Source organism: Pipistrellus kuhlii, unplaced genomic scaffold (assembly GCF_014108245.1).
Source record: "Pipistrellus kuhlii isolate mPipKuh1 unplaced genomic scaffold, mPipKuh1.p scaffold_m20_p_3, whole genome shotgun sequence".
Taxonomy (NCBI): domain Eukaryota; kingdom Metazoa; phylum Chordata; class Mammalia; order Chiroptera; family Vespertilionidae; genus Pipistrellus; species Pipistrellus kuhlii.
In genome coordinates this window covers 32159087-32178685 of record NW_023425529.1, presented here as the reverse complement: position 1 = coordinate 32178685, position 19599 = coordinate 32159087, and the positions used below count along the sequence as shown (strand labels likewise).

General features: G+C 44.5%; 1 protein-coding gene across 2 annotated transcripts in view; it reads left to right on the top strand.

Moving 5' to 3' along the window:
* DENND5B (DENN domain containing 5B) overlaps nt 1-19599 on the top strand; it is a 154767-nt gene that overhangs the window by 129841 nt on the left and 5327 nt on the right. For both annotated transcript variants that reach the window (XM_036456683.2, XM_036456682.2), the window contains 8 exons: nt 3098-3226; nt 3826-3947; nt 7005-7150; nt 8922-9040; nt 10549-10736; nt 15083-15165; nt 15369-15495; nt 17360-17534. In XM_036456683.2, the coding sequence (XP_036312576.1) occupies nt 3098-3226; nt 3826-3947; nt 7005-7150; nt 8922-9040; nt 10549-10736; nt 15083-15165; nt 15369-15495; nt 17360-17534 (1089 nt within the window). The remainder of the gene's footprint in view (nt 1-3097; nt 3227-3825; nt 3948-7004; nt 7151-8921; nt 9041-10548; nt 10737-15082; nt 15166-15368; nt 15496-17359; nt 17535-19599) is intronic.

Genomic DNA, 19599 nt, shown 5'->3' with positions numbered 1-19599 from the left:
CCGAGAGGAAATGTGACTGGCTAAGGGGTTAGGAGCATGGGGCCGTGGGTCACGGGGCCCCCGGTGGTGTGAGTTTGTGGAAGGGGAGCTCCTCCAAGAATGTAAGTGCCAGGAAGAGGAGACTGGAAGGAAGTGGGTGGCTCCTCTAGAATAACATGTGATCTCTGTGACCTTGGGTGGGTCCCTCAGTCTGAAGGAGTCTCCGTTTTCTCATCTTTACAGGGAAATAACTATGTCCTCCTTCTCACTAGTTACTGTGATGATCAGATAAGACAAAGTACATAAAACTTGTTTAAATTAGAAAGCTTTGTATCAAGATTAAAAACTAAATCAAGTAGATAAATTATTTAAACCACACCACGTATGCTTTTCTGTGAATTAACAGGCTCTATTTTACTAGCAATAATACTTGTATGATATTATTTATGCTAAATGCCTTTATAACTATCTGTAATAAGTTATTCCATCTAAAAACAGATTAAAATGGTATGACTACATGCCATGCAGTTGGTTAGAGGGTCATTCCATACACTGAAAGGTTGTGGGTTCCATTCCTGGTTTGGGGGTGTCTCTCTCTCTCTCTCTCTCTCTCTCTCTCTCTCTCTCTCTCTCTCTCTCTCTCTCTTTGAGTGTATGAGTGTATCTGTCTGTCTGTCTTTCCCTCCCTTCCTCTCTGTAAAATCAATTTAAAAATCACCACATATTCTCGGTTGAGAATTTAATTAAAATGATGTAGCTACACAGGAAAACATTGAATAGATTTGGATTAAAGTTTAATAACACAACACATATAAATGTCTTTAAGCATAAAATTAGATAGTGATATACAAAGCAACAGAGCTGTTTTGTGATATTTTTTTTTAGCTCCTAATATGTTCTGGGCCTTATAGGTACAAAGAAGGATGCAAGGCTACTCAGAGGTATTGGCTCCTTGCTTGTCCTCAGGGACCTTGGCAAGCTGAAAAAGCATAAACCAAGAGAAAATGATCAAAGTAGGCAGTGCATGGAGCATGTCGATTAGACTACAGAATTTCATAAATTAGGTCGTTGGAGGCTGTCACAGTCAAGGAAAGCGTTCCAGCAGAAGCTGGGACTCAGACATGAATACAATCACAGAGGGAAGAGGTAATGGGATACGGAATCTCAGGAGCCACTGCTGTGACAGATCCCTCGCCTCCCACCAAAGACACTGGCACAAATGCTTTTATGATGGGGATGCGGATTGCCACCTAAATAAAATACGTTTTGTTTTATGTACTCCAATCCTCCCCATTTTCCTTAAACACAGATTGTTTTTTAAATTATAATTATTTTCCACTCTATCATTCTTCACCTACCTGTTTAAGGTCAGCATAACACTAATTTCAGTAGAGTTTACTGTTTTAGAGTAGGAAGGGTAGGTAGGGAAACATTCAGTACTTATCAGCCTCCATATGGATTCATTTTCAGTGAATTCATTTTGAATTAACTTGGTATTCTTAGGGTTATGGGGGCTCAGAGCCCACCCGGCACTCATGGGGTTCCATGTAGATACTGTGGAAAGTTAAGTGGTAAAAACGCCTGAGCATTTATTTCCCCACAGCAGCCGTGCCAGCCTTCGGGGAATGTCGGTAGGACTGAGGGACAGCCAGTGCTGCTGCAGGGGCTCACCCTGGGCCGTCAGGCTCAGCACTGCCACCACCACCACCAGTAAGAACCAGGCTCCTAGGGGGGCCTGCTTGCCCCCAGCCTTCTCCGTTCATCACCATCCATAATGGTATCAGCCCTTTAAAAATAAGTGCGTCATAAATCTCATTCACACGTGTCTGCACGTGTCTGAAATCTCATTCAGTGTGTCTGTGTGAGGTGATGTAATGCTTTACATCTTGTTTTTTCCAAGAGTGTTTGGTTATTGCCGAAACCGGTTTGGCTCAGTGGATAGAGCGTCGGCCTGTGAACTGAAGGGTCCCGGGTTCGATTCCGGTCAAGGGCATGTACCTTGGTTGCGGGCACATCCCCAGTGGGGGGTGTGCAAGAGGCAGCTGACAGATGATTCTCTCTCATCGATGTTTCTAACTCTCTATCCCTCTCTCTTCCTCTCTGTAAAAAATCAATAAAATATATATTTTTAAAAAAAAAGAGTGTTTGGTTATAAATCAGCACTTAATATCGAGGGCCTAAATGTTCAGATCCAAGGATTGAGAGAGAGGGAGGAAAAAAGAGAAGTGTGTGTGTGTGTGTGTGTGTGTGTGTGTGTGTGTGGCAAAATAAGGCTTTAGTCCTTATTCTGAAAGCTTAAAATCATCAGACAAAAGGTTTCATTGCAATATTTATTACAGCTAGGATGAGTCATTTTAGATTTAAAAAAAAAAAATTAAAGGCGGGTCCGATCACAAAGGCCTCGGTGGTTTTACAGTTGCCCCTCCCATGGGCTTGTCCTTCCGGCCTGCCCTTCGTCCCCTCAGGGAGAAAATCATTGAGGAAGATAAACACAGCCTATGGGGGTAGCATTGACTTCCACGTGAATTTCCACAGTATGTGACGTTCTACTGACGAGTGACCGCACTGTTTCTTTATAGCCACACAATTTTTCAAGTCTTAGAAATTTTTTAAATGTTGAATTTGTCAATGCAGTACAGCGTGTCTGCTGATGCCATAGAAAGTAAGGTTTCGTCTTCTCCGTGTGTTGTCTAGAGCTGCGGCAAATAATTCAGTGGGTTAAATTTGCGTCAGATACTTCGTTATACTGTAGAATAATTATTTTGAACAAAAACTTGGAATTCCAGCCTGTTTACTTTATTTTCCTGAGAGTCAGGAATAACCAAGTGCCAGCTTATCTGTGAGGCTGAAAGAACATAATGAAACGTTAAAGGATTAATGGGTTTCAAATGCTTTGTGCATCTTAAGACGTTATCTGTACATTTGTGTTTTAAGGGTAATTCTGATGTGGGGCTAGATTCATAACTAAGATAGAACCTCTGAAGGTTTAATCAACATAAACTGTGCTCCTTATTGCTTCACGGAAGTGTAAATGAACTTTCCTGGGCAGAGAGCTGCAGCCCGGAGGTCTTTTCCAAACCTTAGGATTCACGTCTTTTCTGTGGCTGCCGTTCCTTAGGCACATTCAGAACATGGGTGAGATCAAGACTGACGTCGGGCGAGCTCGGGCGTGGATCAGGCTGTCTCTGGAAAAGAAGCTCTTGTCCCAGCATCTCAAGCAGCTGCTGTCTAACCAGCCGCTCACCAGGTGAGACAGGTTGGGGCATTTCCGTTTCCATGACCTGTGTGCTTACAAAGCGCATTGCAGAAGTCGACACACCGTAGTTCTGTTTCTCTCACGTAACGAGGAGTCAGGGGCTAGGCGGTCCACAGGGCCATCCCAGACGCAGGCTCTTTGCCCCTCTCCTCCGGGACAGCCCACCGTGTGTTGATCACCTCACGTTACAGGGTGGCTCCTCTTGTAAAATTAATGCTGGACTGGTGACTGGTGTAAAAGAGGTATTACCAGCAAATGGCTCTCCTGAAACTCTCAGCCCCACTGTCTGTCAGAATCGCTAGCTGTTCATTGTCCACACCCTCGTCAGCACTGGTCAGCACTTTCTGGTCTCTATTAGTTTCGTAGACAACATGGGTTGTGGTTTGTTTCCCGCCCGCCCCCCCCCCCCCCCATTTAATGACTGATTAGCTTAAGACGTTACCTGTCTGCATGTTCGTTTTTGTGAACTGTCTGTTCTTTCCAGATTAGAATTTCTACCCGGTTTGTCTCAGTAGAGGGGTTTACTTCTCACGGGAGAGATAATGAGAAATAGCCTACACTGTTGTTGTGCTTGCCCTGCTCTCTCCTAGAAAGCTTTATAAGCGGTATGCCTTTCTGTGCTGCGAAGAAGAACGGGAACAGTTTCTATACCATCTTCTCTCCCTCAACGCAGTGGACTACTTCTGCTTCACCAGTGTCTTCACCACCATCAGTAAGTCTGGGGGCGGCTGTTGAGGGAAGAATTGCTCGGGTGACTAATGGAACAGGGTTCATATTTTAAAAAGTGAGACATATCCTACTATACTGAGGTGGACACTGTTGCACCCGCACTCCACCTGCCTCTCCTTTAGGATTGAAGGGTCCTTGGCTCTCTGTGCTGTGGGGAGGGAGTGCCTCACCCCAGGGAGCCCTCCTGCCAGGGCCAGCCTGCTCTGCCTGGTCAGAGGCTGTCCCAGAACTCGCCATCATTACGACAGCTTCTCCCTCCACCAGGCCTGCTTTCTCCTCTCACATGGATCCCAGAAGCAGCATTCTGGTGCTGATTTCTGACTCAGGGTCTGCCTCCCGGGAAACTCAGTCTGCAACAGGAAGTGGGATGGACGTGAAAAGGAATATATTTATAGATCTTATCCAAAACCTATACATTGAAAGAATCAGTAGGTAATAAAAATAAACTTTTCTACCTGAACATCGTTACTCTCTGGTGATTCCGAAAGACTTCAGGATCTTGATGGGGAGTATAGGCTGTGGAGGGAGGAGGTGCTGACGGGTTTGGATAAGCTGAATTAAAGCATTTATTCTCTTCACCGCTGCTAATCCTTATTAGCTGTGTGTCCTCTTTCCTAGTTTATAGACTTTTTACTTGTATCAGTTTGGGGTTATGTTCAGCTGCAAGTTTCAGAAACTTGCAAAACAGTTGTTTAAACAAATTAGTAGTTTTATTTTTCTTGCATAACAAGAAGCCTTATAGTAGGTAGTCCATAGTGCCATCATGGACATGAGCTCTTTTTTTCCAGTCCTCACCTGAGGATATTTTTTCCATTGATTTTTAGAGAGAGTGGAAGGGGAGGAGAGGGCAGGGAGATAGGGAGAAAGAGAGAGAAACATTGAGTGAGACACTTCAATTGGTTGCCTCCTGCATATGCCCTGGCTGGAGCCAGGATCAAACTTGCAACCAAGGTACATATCCTTGACCAGGAATCAAACCCGTGACCCTTTGGTCCTTAGGCCAACACTCTAACCAGTAGGCAACACCAGCCAGGACTTGGACATGGGCTCTTCGTCCCTCTCCTCCTAGACAATCCTCAGTGTGTGCTTATCACCTTCTAGTCACAGTTCTCAGTCCTCTTTCCAGTAGGAAGAAGGAAGGAATGCCAAGGAAAATGCGTCAGAATCTGTGTTTGAAAAACATAATTTTCCAAGCGATCACCATAAACATCACTAGCATTTCACTGGCCAGAATCGTGTAGGTTTTTGGTTTTTCTAGTCTCTGGTAGAGGCAGACAAGGAACACTGGAGTTGAAATGGTTACTGAGCCAACTTATCTGGGAAGCTTGTACTCATTTATTAGGTTATTAGGTTCTTGCAGGAATGAAAAGCTAAAATGTTATGTACAGTTTTGAAAGAGAAGAAATAGGACTCCTAAAATCCTCCTTATATCTGCAGATTTCTCTTCAGCTAAGAAACTCTTTCAATTTGAGCAGTTGAGATACTTCATGAAAGATATATTCTGAGTTTAAATAATGTTACTTTTTATACTTGATGAAATCACTGTTGTGCATCTGCTGGCTCTTTTCTGCAGCTTTTCTAATCCTGTCAATGAAAGAAATTAAGAAAAACCTCTGGCACCCAAAATAGTCTCGCTCTAACCTCTTCTGCTTTCAGTTCCAAAAACGATTTGATTCTTGTGACGACTGAAACATGCAAGTAGGGCCTTTCCTCTAGCATTTCCTCTCCTTCTGCCAAAACAGACAGACAGGGAGGTCATCCTCTCCACATGAAAAATGCGGTCTGTGTAAAATCAGGGAAATGAACCGTTTGTCCCATTCATTTTCCTCACCTGAGGATGCATTGAACCCTGAGCCATATGGGGAGGCGGCACCTGGACATCTGGCCCAGTGAGTGTGCTCTCCTTCCCTGGACCGCTTTCAGGGAGTGCTTTGGTAAATGAGTGATCAGTAATCCCAAGAATACCAACAAAAAAATATGGATTCTACCCTGCTTTTCTCGGGGGGAAAAACAACCACGTATGGCTCTCAAAGATAATGCTACTGTGTTTGAGCCGCCCCCATTTTTTTAAAGGAAAATGGAGGGGGCGTGGTAATGTCTAACTTTATTGTGTTTCCACATTTGAGCAAAAACAGTGGTGGGACAGTGACACCTAGTGGTGTGCCTCATTTCCACATCTTGATTCCTTTCCTGAGGCCCCTCCGTGAGTCGCTTTCATAGGTTTCCAAGTTGTCATTTAAAGACCTTATGTTGTGTCCAGTTGGAGGGGCTGTTGTTTACTTTTCTTGGCTTTGCATATTGAGCTGTAAAATGGGGGTGGAAATGTTCAGAAATGCTGTGCCTTAAAGCACTGCCCAAGGCGGTTCAGCAATGCAACAGGGATGCTAGTCAGGAAGTCATGCAGCCCCTTTTTCATACAAAACCAGCCAGGAGCCATGCTCATGTGGACTCGACTTTGAAGCAAAATTAATAAAAGCGCTAAAGCAATGAAAACACTTTACAACGCTGTTAGTATTCAAGCCCTCGAGTGTGCTGGTGCTCACGCCTAAGATTGTATATAAATGCACAGGGAGGTATATCGCCATGGTGATATATGCATGCCATGCACACATGGTGGTGTATGTGCTGGGGAAACCACCTCCGGTATCAGAACTTAGGGCTTACAAACTGGACCTCATTTTCCCAAACTAGGAGAGGCTATCATCTCATCTTTTTGTCTAAGTACATCTTGATAGATCATAAAGAGTGAATTAACTGTGGCCCTGGCCGGTGTGGCTCAGTCGGTTGAGTGTCCTCCCAGGCACCAATAGGCCGGCAGATCGACTCCCAGTCAGGGCACATGCCTGGGTTGTGGGTTCGATCCCCAGGGAGGGGTGTTCAATCAGTGTTTCTCTCTTCCTTTCTCTCTCTCAAAATTAATAAAACATATATTTAAGTGACTTAAATGTGAAAGCCAACAGAGTTCTTAAGGCATGTTTGTTTTGTTACCTGGAGAATTTTATTGTGACTTTTCACTAATTTCAGCATTTTCCCCCCCCAGTGATTCCGTATAGGTCGGTGATCATCCCCATCAAGAAGCTGAGCAACGCGATCATCACCTCGAACCCCTGGATCTGTGTGTCGGGGGAGCTGGGAGACACGGGAGTGATGCAGATCCCCAAAAACCTCCTCGAAATGACCTTTGAGGTCGGTGCAGCTAAGACCTGTCCCCACAGAAAGCGCCATACGTAATTCTGCACAAGGAGACCAGTTTCACTTTTTCCTTTGCCTTGAGTCAGATAATACAAAGGCACAGTCAAGCACGGAGGACCATTTCTGGGGTCATGTACCTGCGGTCAAGTTGTCGTAAACACACTAATTTGTTTTGTATCTTGGTTGTAAGTGTCATTGTTCGCTGTGTTTTCCTACCTGTGATGGTGCACCGGGGCCTTTTCCAGTCCTGCTCTGGGACTCCAGTGCCTTGGCACTCAGAGCTTTCTCCCCACAGCGGCCCTCATTCCCACTGCAGACCCTCCCGCCTGACCGTGGACACAGGACTGTGTCCATGCTTATGGCTTGCAGACCACGTGGTGATATTTATAAAGTAATTTTGTAAAAATACCTTTCCGTGTCGTAGTTCAGGTCTCGCTTGGGGAAGTATTCCCATGTGTGTGAGCTCACGGGCAGGTAGGTCCCGGCATGCTGGAGGAAGCCGGGGCCTGCTCTGGAGGGATGTGGTACCAGCTGCGCACCCTGTTGTCATGTTCCTTGCGATCCAGGAATAGCGCTCTCCCCACGGAATCCCACTTTGGCCTTATCTAACCAGTGAACTCACAACCGTCTGTATGTAAAAGATTGAAGCCCTTAGCTTTTCTTTGACTATCAAGAACGGAACACACTGCACCGTACGTCCCTATAATACGGCTTCCAAACTCCCTCACGTCTGTCTAGTTCCTTCCATCTCTGCAGCCACAGCTGATTTAAGGTGCCATTCCCCTCTCCTGAGTCAGTGTGATGCCTTCTCACTGTGAAACAAAGTCAAGGGCCTAAGAACTCAGCCCTGATCACCCCACCCGCACATAGGCAGTGGGGTCTGTGATGTCTTATCAGAATTTAAACATCAGCATTTAATTGACATTTATTTTTACCATTCCTGTTATCACTTTCTTTTTTAAAAAAGTATATTTTTTATTGATTTTTTACAGAGAGGAATAGAGAGGGATAGAGAGTTAGAAACATCGATGAGAGAGAAACATCCATCAGCTGCCTCTCACACACCCCCTACTGGGGATGTGCCCGTAACCAAGGTACATGCCCTTGACCGGAATGGAACCTGGGACAGTTCACAGGTTGACGCTCTGTCCACTGAGCCAAACCAGTTTCAGCGATCACTTTCTTTTGTTCTTGTCCACAAAGGGCCAGGAAAGATGTTGATAACTATGCTGTTTTGTTGTTTTAACAATAGCTTTGAAGATTTCTATCTAGTCAATGAGGTTTAAGGTCAGTTCTGCCTGAGTATTTTATTTGAAACAAAAATAGCTGGGTCAGTGATTTTTTTTCTTATTGTGTCTATAGTTGTTTTTCTGACCACTCTGTAACTCAATCTAATAGCACCCTTTTTCTGCTTCTTGAAATTCTTCTCACCCTTTCAGGCACAAATCACTGTCTGTGTGATGTTTCTGGGTCCCCCAGTTAGAAATAAACTTTCCTTCTCCAGCGTCTGCTTCCACTGTTTGCATCTCGAGTGTAGCAGCTTGGCGGTCCTTTCATTAGATCAAGTCCACCTGCCTCCTGCCTCCTGTCTCCTTAGCTGGGATGTATTGGATGTGACTGTGTTTCTCTGTGCAGAGCAGAGCTCACATGCAGAGTGGGCCCTCTGCAATGAATTGAGGGAGGTGGAACCACGGGACCACAGCGAAAGCCCAGAGGAAGTGGGATGGGATCGGGCGCTGAATAACCTGTGGTCCTGTCCCGACAGTGCCAGAACCTGGGGAAGCTGACCACCGTGCAGATTGGTCACGACAACTCAGGACTATTAGCCAAGTGGCTGGTGGATTGTGTCATGGTCAGAAATGAAATCACAGGACACACATACAGGTGAGTAAATTCAGAGTTCCTATTGTGAGACTCGCTAGACAAGGAAAGGTTTAAGAACTGTTTCTTTCTAAAGCTTTCCCTCTGCCTTCTGTATCTGAGTTTAGCTTTTTGGGGGTGGTTTTGGTTTGGTTTGATACAAAGTTGCCTCAAATAATACTTTACAAAAACGCATTGTGTTCACTGCTAATGCTTAGTTCACAAGTGTTGATTGTTGTACAGAAAACGATTGCTGTAACTCTGATTTAAAAAAGGAAGAAAGAAACAAGCTTAAAATAATTTCAGTATGAGGACAGGATCTTTGAGACTCTGCTAGTTCCAGCCAGCATGCCTTTCTGTGAACATTCTCCTCTTTTCTTCTGTAACTTAACTCTGATACTCAGAGTTTGAGACTATTCTTTCAAAAATTAATCACAAAATGTTGATGAGTTAGGTTTGAGAAAATATTAAAGAGTTATTTTAGACTGGCCAGTTTGGCTCAATGGTTGAGCATTGACCCATATACCAAGAGATTGGTGGTTTGCTTCCTGGTCAGGCACCAATCCCCAGTAGGGAGCATGCAGGAGGCAGCTGATAGAAATTGTTTCTCTCCCTTCCTCTTTCTCTAAAAGCAACTTTCCTTTAAATGTCAAATTTTTAAAAAAACAATTATTTTAATTTGGGTGTGATAATAACCTATGGCTATCTAAGAGAGAAAACATCTTTATTATTTAGAGATTTAGATTGAAGTGTTTTACATGTCCTAGTATATATAATTTACTTTTAAAATAACTTCAACAAAAAATGATAAGTCTAGGTCAGTGGTGGGCAAACTGCGGCTCCTGAGCCACCGCAGTTTGCTGACCACTGGTAATTTTTATTTTTTTTAATTTTTTTGTCAACCACTTACCTAGACTCTCAATTCCAATAATTACAGGCTGTTGTTATTCCTTGTGATTAAGCCCCTATCCCAGTGGTCGGCAAACTCATTAGTCAACAGAGCCTCAAACTGTGGCTCACAAGCCGCATATGGCTTGCCAGCCACAGTTTGCCGACCACTGGTCTAGGTGGTAAGAATACATAGTGTTTGTTACACTGTTATTTTATCTATTTTTCTGTGTTTTAAATTGTTCATAATTAAAAGAAACAACCACAGGCACCAAAATGGTGGGCTTTACTTTACTCACGGTGCTATTTTTATTTTTTTTATTTATTTTTTTAAAATATATTTTATTGATTTTGTGCAGAGAGGAAGGGAGAGGGATAGAGTTAGAAACATCAATGAGAAGAGAGTCATCGATCAGCTGCCTCTTGCACACCCCCTACTGGGGATATGCCCTCAACCAAGGTTCATGCCCTTGACCGGAATCGAACCTGGGACCCTTCAGTCCCCAAGCCAACGCTCTATCCATTGAGCCAAACCGGTTTCAGCCATGGTGCTATTTTTAAAATGCTGACTAACACTAGTAATAGTAAGTAAAGTATCGGTGATGCTGAAGGAGGTTTTTGTTGGTTGGTTTTGGTCCTGCCAGGTTCCCGTGCGGGCGGTGGCTGGGGAAGGGCGTGGACGACGGGAGCCTGGAGCGGATTCTCATTGGAGAGCTGATGGCGCCTGCAGCCGATGAGGACCTGGTGAAGCAGTGCCGGACGCCCCCCCAGCAGAAGTCGCCCACCACAGCCCGGAGGCTGAGCATCACTTCGCTAACGGGAAAAGCCGCCAGTGAGTCGGTCCTTTATGTCTCTGTGTGTCTCAGATGTTGCAGGCGTCACAGGGCCATTTCACAGAACACTGTCACATTGATGAATTGTGGTAGGGAGAGTACAAAGAAGAAAGCTGAGCCAAAACCAGTTTGGCTCAGTGGCTAGAGCGTCGATCTGCGGACTGAAGGGTCCCAGGTTCAATTCTGGTCAAGGGCATGTACATTGGTTGCGGGCACATCCCTGGTCAATGTTTCTCTCTCATTGATGTTTCTAGCTCTCTATCCCTCTTCCTTCCTCTCTGTGGAAAATCAATAAAATATATATATATATTTTTTAATTTTAATTAAAAAAAAAGAAAGCTGAGGAAAATTAACTTGGGAGAAGGAACGTTAGAAAAGAAAAGAGGGGAGAGAGAAAAAAGGAGGAAAAAATAAGGCAAGGCAAAACAAATAATTAAAAGCCTGAAGAATTCGAATGTTAAATTCAATAAGAATGCATACATGCTCTGTTTCAGTTAAGCTAAGGAAATATGAATAAGAAATATTTTGCCTGAAACCTAAAAGAGGAATACAAAATTGTTTTGTGTTACAATACTCCGACATAGCCACATTTAGTTATACAGAGCCCTTTATTCTAAGAGAAACTCTAAAAACCCCTGTCCCCACCCTCCAGCTTCATATAGGTGATGAAGCAAGATACTGTAAAGGCGTGAGTTTTGTACAATAAGCTCCTAATTTATGCTAATGTGGTCTTTAGTAGGCTGAATAATGTCTCCCAAGATATCAGAGCAAATGCCTAGATTCTGTAAATGTTACTTTATTTGGGAAAGGATATAATTACGTTAAGGATTTTTGAGATAGATTATCCTGGATTTATCGAGGTGGGCCCTAAAAGCTATCACATGTATTCTTATAAGTGGGAGGCAGAGGGAAAGCAGACACACGCAGAGAAGACGGTGTAAAGACAGAAGCAGAAGCTGCAGCCACAGCCAAGGAAGGCCAGCAGCTGCCGGAGGCTTGACGGGTAGGGGCCCCTTCTTCCACAGAGCCTGGAAGGTGACATAGCCTGCGGGCACCCTGCCTCCAGGACTAGGAGAGAATACGTTCCTATGGATGTAAGCCACCAGCCGGTGGTGATCTATCATCAGAGCCACAGAAAACCAAGGTAGCATGACTTAGTGAAAAATTACAAAAGTTTGTCAGTGAGCTAGTTTTAATTTAGTTATGGATAATAACCATAGTAGAATAACAAAAGTACCTAAGAAACCCTCAGTTTATTCACAAAACAGTTTCCTGAGATAGTGTTCACGATTAGAATGATGTTATCTAAAGAGCCCCTTAATTCTTTCTTAAATTGCTCCCCTGATCCATAAATGCTTTCTATAGTCAGAAGTAAAATTTACACCAGGCACCCACCAGAATCGGTAAAATTTAAAAGACTGATAATGGCAAATATTGCTAAAGATGGAGAGCAGTGCAGTGTTCATACACTGCTTGGGGACTGTATTATAGAAGGAAAAACAGTTCAGTTTCTTATAGAGACACTAGTGGCCCAGTGCACGGATTTGTGTGCATTGAAAGGAAATTAATTAGAAGGTGGCCGGAGGAGCCAGACTGAGCAAGACAGGCCAGACACACCCCGGAGCCAACCTCCCGCAGTTCATCCCTGAAAGCTGTACCTGGGGCAGCGCCGTGGCTCGAAGGGTGTCTGTGGAGTGAGCAGGATCCCTCAGGCAGGTGGGGTCCTTCAGCCTGGCCTGCGGGGATTGGGCTATAAAACTGGCTCTCCGACATCCCCTGAGGGGTCCCAGATTGCGAGTGGGCAGTTCTTGGGTTCTCAGCAGCTCCTGTGTTGAGCGTCTGACCCCTGGTGGTCATTGCACCTATAGCTACTGTTCAGAAGGTTGGGTACTCGATGGTCACTTAGCCTTTTATATATATATATTTTCATACACTTACCACATACTTGCCCCCCAAATCTCCTCCTAGAAATTTAACCAAGAGAAATGAGTACATATATCGACACTAAGATTTGTACTCAGATGTTCATAGCAGCTTTATTCACAGTAGCCAAAATAGAAACAACCCCAATATCTGCAGTTGGTTCGTGGATAAGCAGGTTGTGGTATATCTATTCAAGGGACTACTTTTCCTCAATATGTAAAAGTGAACAAACTATTGGTACGTCTAACAGCATGGATGAATCTCCAAAATATTCTGTGGAGTGGAAGAAACCAGACACAGAGGACTAGGTACTGTATGATTCCATTTTTATTAAATTTTAAAAGGCAATGTAAGAATGATAGAAGGCAGGTTAGCAGTTGCCAGGGATTGAGAGCTGGGGAACAGGATTGATCCAATGGGGGCACAAGGGAACTTTCTGGGTTGGCAGAAATTTTCTATATTATAATGGTGGTGGTTTCATGACTATACACCTATCAGAGCTTGCCAGTTTGCACACTTAAATTTGCTGAGTTTGTTGTATGCAACACCTTAATTAAAACTTTAAAATAGATTTTGCCTCAGCCCATCCCAATTATTATAGCTTCTGAATGAGTGCAGTTCCAGGGGTAGTACTGTTGTGAGAAGCCTTGACCCCACTTTTGGTTATTTTTTTTTTTCTTACTCAATAAGCATAAAATCCTAAATAATCTGAAACCCAGAGATGGGTCACTTAGTATTTTCTCACTGTGTGTGCAAGGTGATGTTTAGAGGACTCACAGTTTTTTGGTTTATTTTTTAATGGAGAATAATTTTTTCTAAAGGGTTCTTATTGATTTTTTTTTTTTGAGAGAGAGAGAGAAGGAGGGAGGGAGGGAGGAAGGAAGGAAGGAAGGAAGGAAGGAAGGAAGGAAGGAAGGAAGGGAGGGAGGGAGGGAGGAAGGAAGGAAGGAAGGAAGGGGAAGAGAAAGATAGAAACATCAATGAAAGCGAAACATGTATTGGCTGCCTCTTGCACACCCCCTACTGGGGATCAAGGCTACAACCTGGGCATGTGTCTGACCAGGAATTGAACCAGTGACCTCTTAATGCATGTGATGATGCCCAACCTCCTGACCCACATTGTCCAGGCAGAACTCAAAGTTTTAAATCAGTTTTAATATATTACGGGTCAGTGCAGGGCTCCGTTGGAATGGATAAAAGCTTTCAAAAATAGATCTTCATGTTCAAAAGAAGAAATATTCAGAGAATGGTAAAAGTCAAAACACTACTAGGAACTGAAGAAGCCACAGCTCAGTGCTTCAGTCATAGGAAGTTTCTGTTTTTACCATTTTTAAAAAATATATATTTTATTGATATTTTACAGATAGGAAGGGAGAGAGAGAGAGAGCTAGAAACGTCGATGAGAGAGAAACATCGACCAGCTGCCTCTTGCACACCCCCTACTGGGGATGTTCCCGCAACCAAGGTACATGCCCTTGACCGGAATCGAACCCGGGACCTTTCAGTCCGCAGACTGACGCTCTACCACTGAGCCAAACCGGTTTCGGCCATTTTTACCATTTTTATTTATTGGTGTAGAAAAAAACTTCCTTGTTAACTAAATGTAAATTTAGAGATTCTTAAAAACTAGAATGTATGGTTTGTCCTTTATTGTGTGACATGTAAAATCCATACAGTAGTTAATTTACCACAAGAAAATACCAAATCCATCATTTTCCTCTTGTTACTGACTCCTATCTCTGGACGAAACCTGTTTATCACTTTTTTATTTTTCCCATTCCTGGGGTTTGAGAGGCAGAGGCGGTTCAGAGGCCACTCACACAGCCCGCCAAGCCCGCCCGCCCTCCGGGCCTAGCCGAGCAAGTGCTGGCCGGGGAGGAAGCGGTGTGTGGCCAGGAAGGGAAGCGGTTCTGGCAGAGCGCACAGTATACCTGGTCTCTTCCCTTTACTTTAAACACAGCAGCAAAAACCACAAATTCCAGGTCAGCCCGAGAACCTCAGTGGCCTCGGTCTGCGACCACTAAGGAGTGCGGAGGAAGGCGGGGTACAGGGTGGGGTTCCTGAGGAATGAGCTGTGGGTGTCCCCAGTCTCCCTCCTCAGAGTAAATCGCCGAGTCAGGCAGTTTACACCTAATACCTCATTCCCGGTGACACGTGTGTGCGGGATGTGTATGTTGAGTATTTTCCCCATTAGACTGAAGACATTTGACCAGGGTTATAGATTACACGTGGTAAGGCTGGGATTTGAATGTAGGGGTCTCTCGGGTTCTTTTCCATTGTGCCAAGATGCCTCTCACCTGGCCAGACTGGCCTGGGGCAGGTCTGATGGAGCTTCCTGCATAGGCGGGCACAGTGGATGCCCCGTAGCACTTCAGTTTATTTCCCTCGCGTGAGCATTCGGCCACTGTCCATTGTGTTTCAGAGCCCAATGCTGGACAGATCCAGGAAGGGATCGGAGAGGCTGTGAACAACATCGTGAAACATTTCCACAAGCCTGAGAAAGAGGTACGATGAGCTGTAAAACTTAGCCTAGTAGGACTTTAGAGCCGCTTTTACGCACGATACGTAAGGCAATACCAAGCGCTCTGGTTTTCCTTCGCCGGCTTTCCGATGGCTGCCGCCACCGCCCCGTGCTTCCTCGCCCGCCTCCCCACGCGGTTCCCAAAGGAAGGCCAGCCGGTCACGCTCTGGCCTGTGTGTGTCCGCAGAGGGGGAGCCTCACGGTGCTGCTGTGCGGGGAGAGCGGCCTGGTGGCGGCGCTGGAGCAGGTGTTCCACCACGGCTTCAAGTCCGCCCGCATCTTCCACAAGAACGTCTTCATCTGGGACTTCATAGGTACGTTCCGGCTGGTGATGCCCGTGTGAGGTCATGGAAATGCTTCTCGGAAAACTCAGAGATCCAGGAACTGGGAAAATCAGGGCTCATTTTAAAGGGAGTATGGTTGTTTTTGTTTGTTTGTTTGTTTTAATATCAAATAAGCACTGTTCTTGCTTTTCATTCAGTCAGCAAATATTTATAGTGCCCACCAAATTCCAAACGCTATTCTAGATCCTCAAGATATACTATATGTGTCAAGATATAACTAGCCCTAGCCAGTTTGGCTTAGTGATAGAGCGTGGGCTCATGGACTGAAGGGTCTTGGGTTCAATTCCCGCACGTTGATTGCAGGTTCAATCTTGGGGCCTGGGTCAGGGTGCCTGCAGGAGGCAACCAATCAGTATGTGTCTCTCACATGATGTTCCTCTCCCTCTCACTGTCTCTCTCCCTCCCTTCCACTCTCTAAAAACCAATGGGGGGAAAATATCCTCAGATGAGGATTAACAACCAAAAGATATAACAACTGGCACGAAAATTCCTGTGGTTGATAAACTTACATTCTGGTGGGGGCAGGGAGGACAAATGATACAAAGCAACAAAGTAATAAATATGCAATTCATCTATTACGTGAGCTGATGGTTGGTCTAGAAAAAAATAGAACCAGGTAAGAGGAAATGGAGTGTTGAGTGCTCTTTTAAAGGGGTAGGTATAGGCTTTGTTGACAAGGTGACATTTGAACAAAGACTTCCAGGGAGTGCCCACGTGAGCCCTGAGCATCCTGGGAGGAGGGCTCTCAGCTGAGAGAGGGACCAGGGCGGGCGGCCCCCCCCTCCCCCAGGCAGGGGTGCGCCCAGCCGTCATGTGGAGGGGAGAGACAGGATTTGGGGGGAAGAGGTATTTACTGCAAGAGGCAGTTTGTGAGGGGGAGACTTTAGGGGGACTTTGGTTTTTACCCTGAACAAAATGGAAGTTACTGGGGAGGTTTGGATACAAGGAGTGAGGCGTTTGAAAAGGATGGCTCCAGCTCTGTGCTGTCCAAAGTGGTAGCCATTGGACACAGGTGCCCACTTAAATTAAAATTGACCTCCTTGACATTTAAAATGCACTTCCTCCGTCGCCCAGCCCTCCTGCAGCTGCTAGTGGGCCCTCACAGACGGGGAGCCTTTCGCAGGCACAGCCCCCTCCAGCGTCTGCACCACCTTGCTGAGCATGGTCGCCTTTATTTTGGTATGCAGCTCTTCTAGAATTCCCAGTTTCTTTACAGGGGTGATTAATCATTCGAGTTTTGTACATAAGGCCTAGTTGATTTCATCTAATTTAGAGTTTTTGGACAAAGAAAGGAAAGTTGGCAGATTAGGCCCCCAGGAGTGATTTTTTTTTTTCTCTCCCATCTAGAATGCCTGGCATATGGCTCCTGCTTCTGACATGTGTACACATACCTCTTTCCCCAGGTTACTGGTTTAGTTCCACGTCAGAACTGTGTTGCAGCGTAAGCCTGGCATTCCACAGCTGGAACCGGGGCCCCATCCCAGGCTACCATGTCTTTGCTGTTTACTCCTGGAAGGTTCCAGTCAACAGAGGAGTCTGTTTTTATTTTTCTTTCTCTTGCCAATTTCCATTTCAAGCAGCTATTCCTAAGAGGGTAACTTTTCCCAGCCTTCCAGAATGCAACCTAGATTAGAAAATAACCCCCTGGGAGCACATTCCTGAAACATGGACCACCAGACTTCACCGTGAAACCAATGGTAAAATGGTGATTTGGGTTCCAGGGCTGGCTCTGATGCAAAGCGCCGTTAGCATTTCCAGGTGAATCTGGTGGATTGGCCTTTCTGTTACAAAGTGCAGATGTGTATTGTGATGTGACCCTGACTTCCTTCCCCAGAGAAAGCGGTCGCTTATTTTGAAACCACTGACCAGATTCTAGACAACGAAGATGATGTCCTCCTCCAGAAGCCCTCCTGCAAAACCTTCTGCCATTACGTCAACGCTATTAACACCGCACCCAGGAACATCGGGAAGGACGGCAAGTTCCAGATCTTAGTCTGCCTCGGAACACGGTATGAAGCCAGTCTTTGACTTTCCCTGTCTCTGTTACGCGTCAAACAGGAGTCCAGAAAGGGTTAAACCAGGTCCTGCCCCTTCCAAAGCTCTCTCATTCCCAGGTTCATGATGAGAACACTGTTTATGGGGTTCTTGCCCTGTGTTGGGTAAAGCACTCTGCTAAGTATACTTTACATAGAGTATCTCACTGAATCCTCCTGCTGTTCTCCACCACCAGCACTTGAAGTAGCAACCAGTATCCCATTCTGTAGATGAGAAAATAGATGAAACATAGATAGCAGATTTTCCCAAGATCACACACAGGAAGAAGTGAAGCCAAGATTCACGTCATTTCACTCTAGAGCCTAGGGTCTCAACCATACACTCCTCTCGCTCCAAAGATAGGTAAATAGTTACAGGTAAAGAGTATCCAAAGATAGGAAATAGTTACAGGTATGTTGGCAGATTATTAGACATACTGGCGCATACACACATATACATGTACTGTCTAGAGCTTGTATAGTGTATATACACCAACATATTAAATTTAAGAACATTGCAAATTCTTACTATATAGTCTTCTCCTACCCCTTTATTTCTTAAAAATGGCATATAGGAGCTGTACAGCTCATTCATTTTAAAACAGCTCTCATAATTGTAGGAAATGAAACACAGAGACCTTTAGAAGTTCTTTGTGTGCAATGTGTGCTTTCTTCTAAACCGCTGGAATCCTGCTCGGCTGGTGTGACTTGGTGGTTGAACCTTGCCCCATTAACTAAGAGGTTTCTGGTTCGATTCCCAGTTGAGGCACTTGCTGGGTTTTGGTTTTGGGCTCGTACCCAGTAGAGGGTGCAGGAGGCAGCTGATGGATAATGTTTTTCTTTCATCGCTGTTTCTGTCTCCCTATAACTCTCCCTTCCTCTCTCTCTCTAAAAATCAATAAAGCATAGTTTAAAAAATAAAAATAAAAAATAAACCCCTGGAGGCTCAAGAAGAGGTGCAGGATGGTCTAGTTAGGGCTGTCCTTGTCGCAAAAGGCCTTGGGAGGTGCTTAGTAAGGATGTCTTAGGTACCTGGGGACCGGTGATCAGTGTCGAGTTTAATCAGGAAACATTGTAGCTGAGACTTCGGCTGGCTTGTAGAAACTAAGCTCTGAATTTCTTAACAAAAGGGGCCCATGTTCAACTGAGCTTTTAAAGTTCCTTTTGAACACGATCTTTATCTCCTTTTATCTCTTCACTGTTCTGATTTATTAGGCCAATGCCACCTCTCTTTTGGTTTATAGAATCTACTTAATGTTCTGCTTTGATTTTGTTCTTTATTACGTTGAATAAGTTGAAAAACAAAACCAAAACAAGCAAATCCCTGCTATTGAATGTAGGCTTCCCTCCCAAAAAGTCCATCTGCTTTGGCATGCCTTGCCACAGATGTCTAGCACCCTGTAAAAAAAAAAAAAAAAAAAAAAAAATATATATATATATATATATATATATATATATATATATATATATATAGCCAAACCCGCTTTGGTTCAGTGGATAGAGAGTCAGCCTGCGGACTGAAGGGTCCTGGGTTCAATTCCAGTCAAGGGCATGTACCTTGGTTGCTGGCACATCCCCAGTAGGGGGTGTGTAGGAGGCAGCTGATTGATGATTCTCTCTCATCAGTGTTTCTAACTCTCTATCCCTCTCCCTTCCTCTCTGTAAAAAATCAATAGAATATATATATATATATATATTTAAAGTTACTCAGATTTAAAAAAAAAAAAAAAAAATCTGCCCACTGGGGATCCAGCTCCCCAACTGGGAATCAAACCTGCAACCTTCTGGTTCATGGGTCGATGCTCAACCACTGAGCCATACCAGCCAGGTTGCACTTGTATCTTTTAAGTTGCAAATGGTTTCATACGTAGGAATTGAGTCACTTTTCCATTCTTTTGGGCAGTTCCCCCCACCCCCCTTAGGCAGAAGATGAAGATATAAATCAGGGATTTGCTTGTTTTGGTTTTGTTTTTCAACATATATATATGTATACACACACACACATATATATATATATGTATATGTATATGTATATGTATGT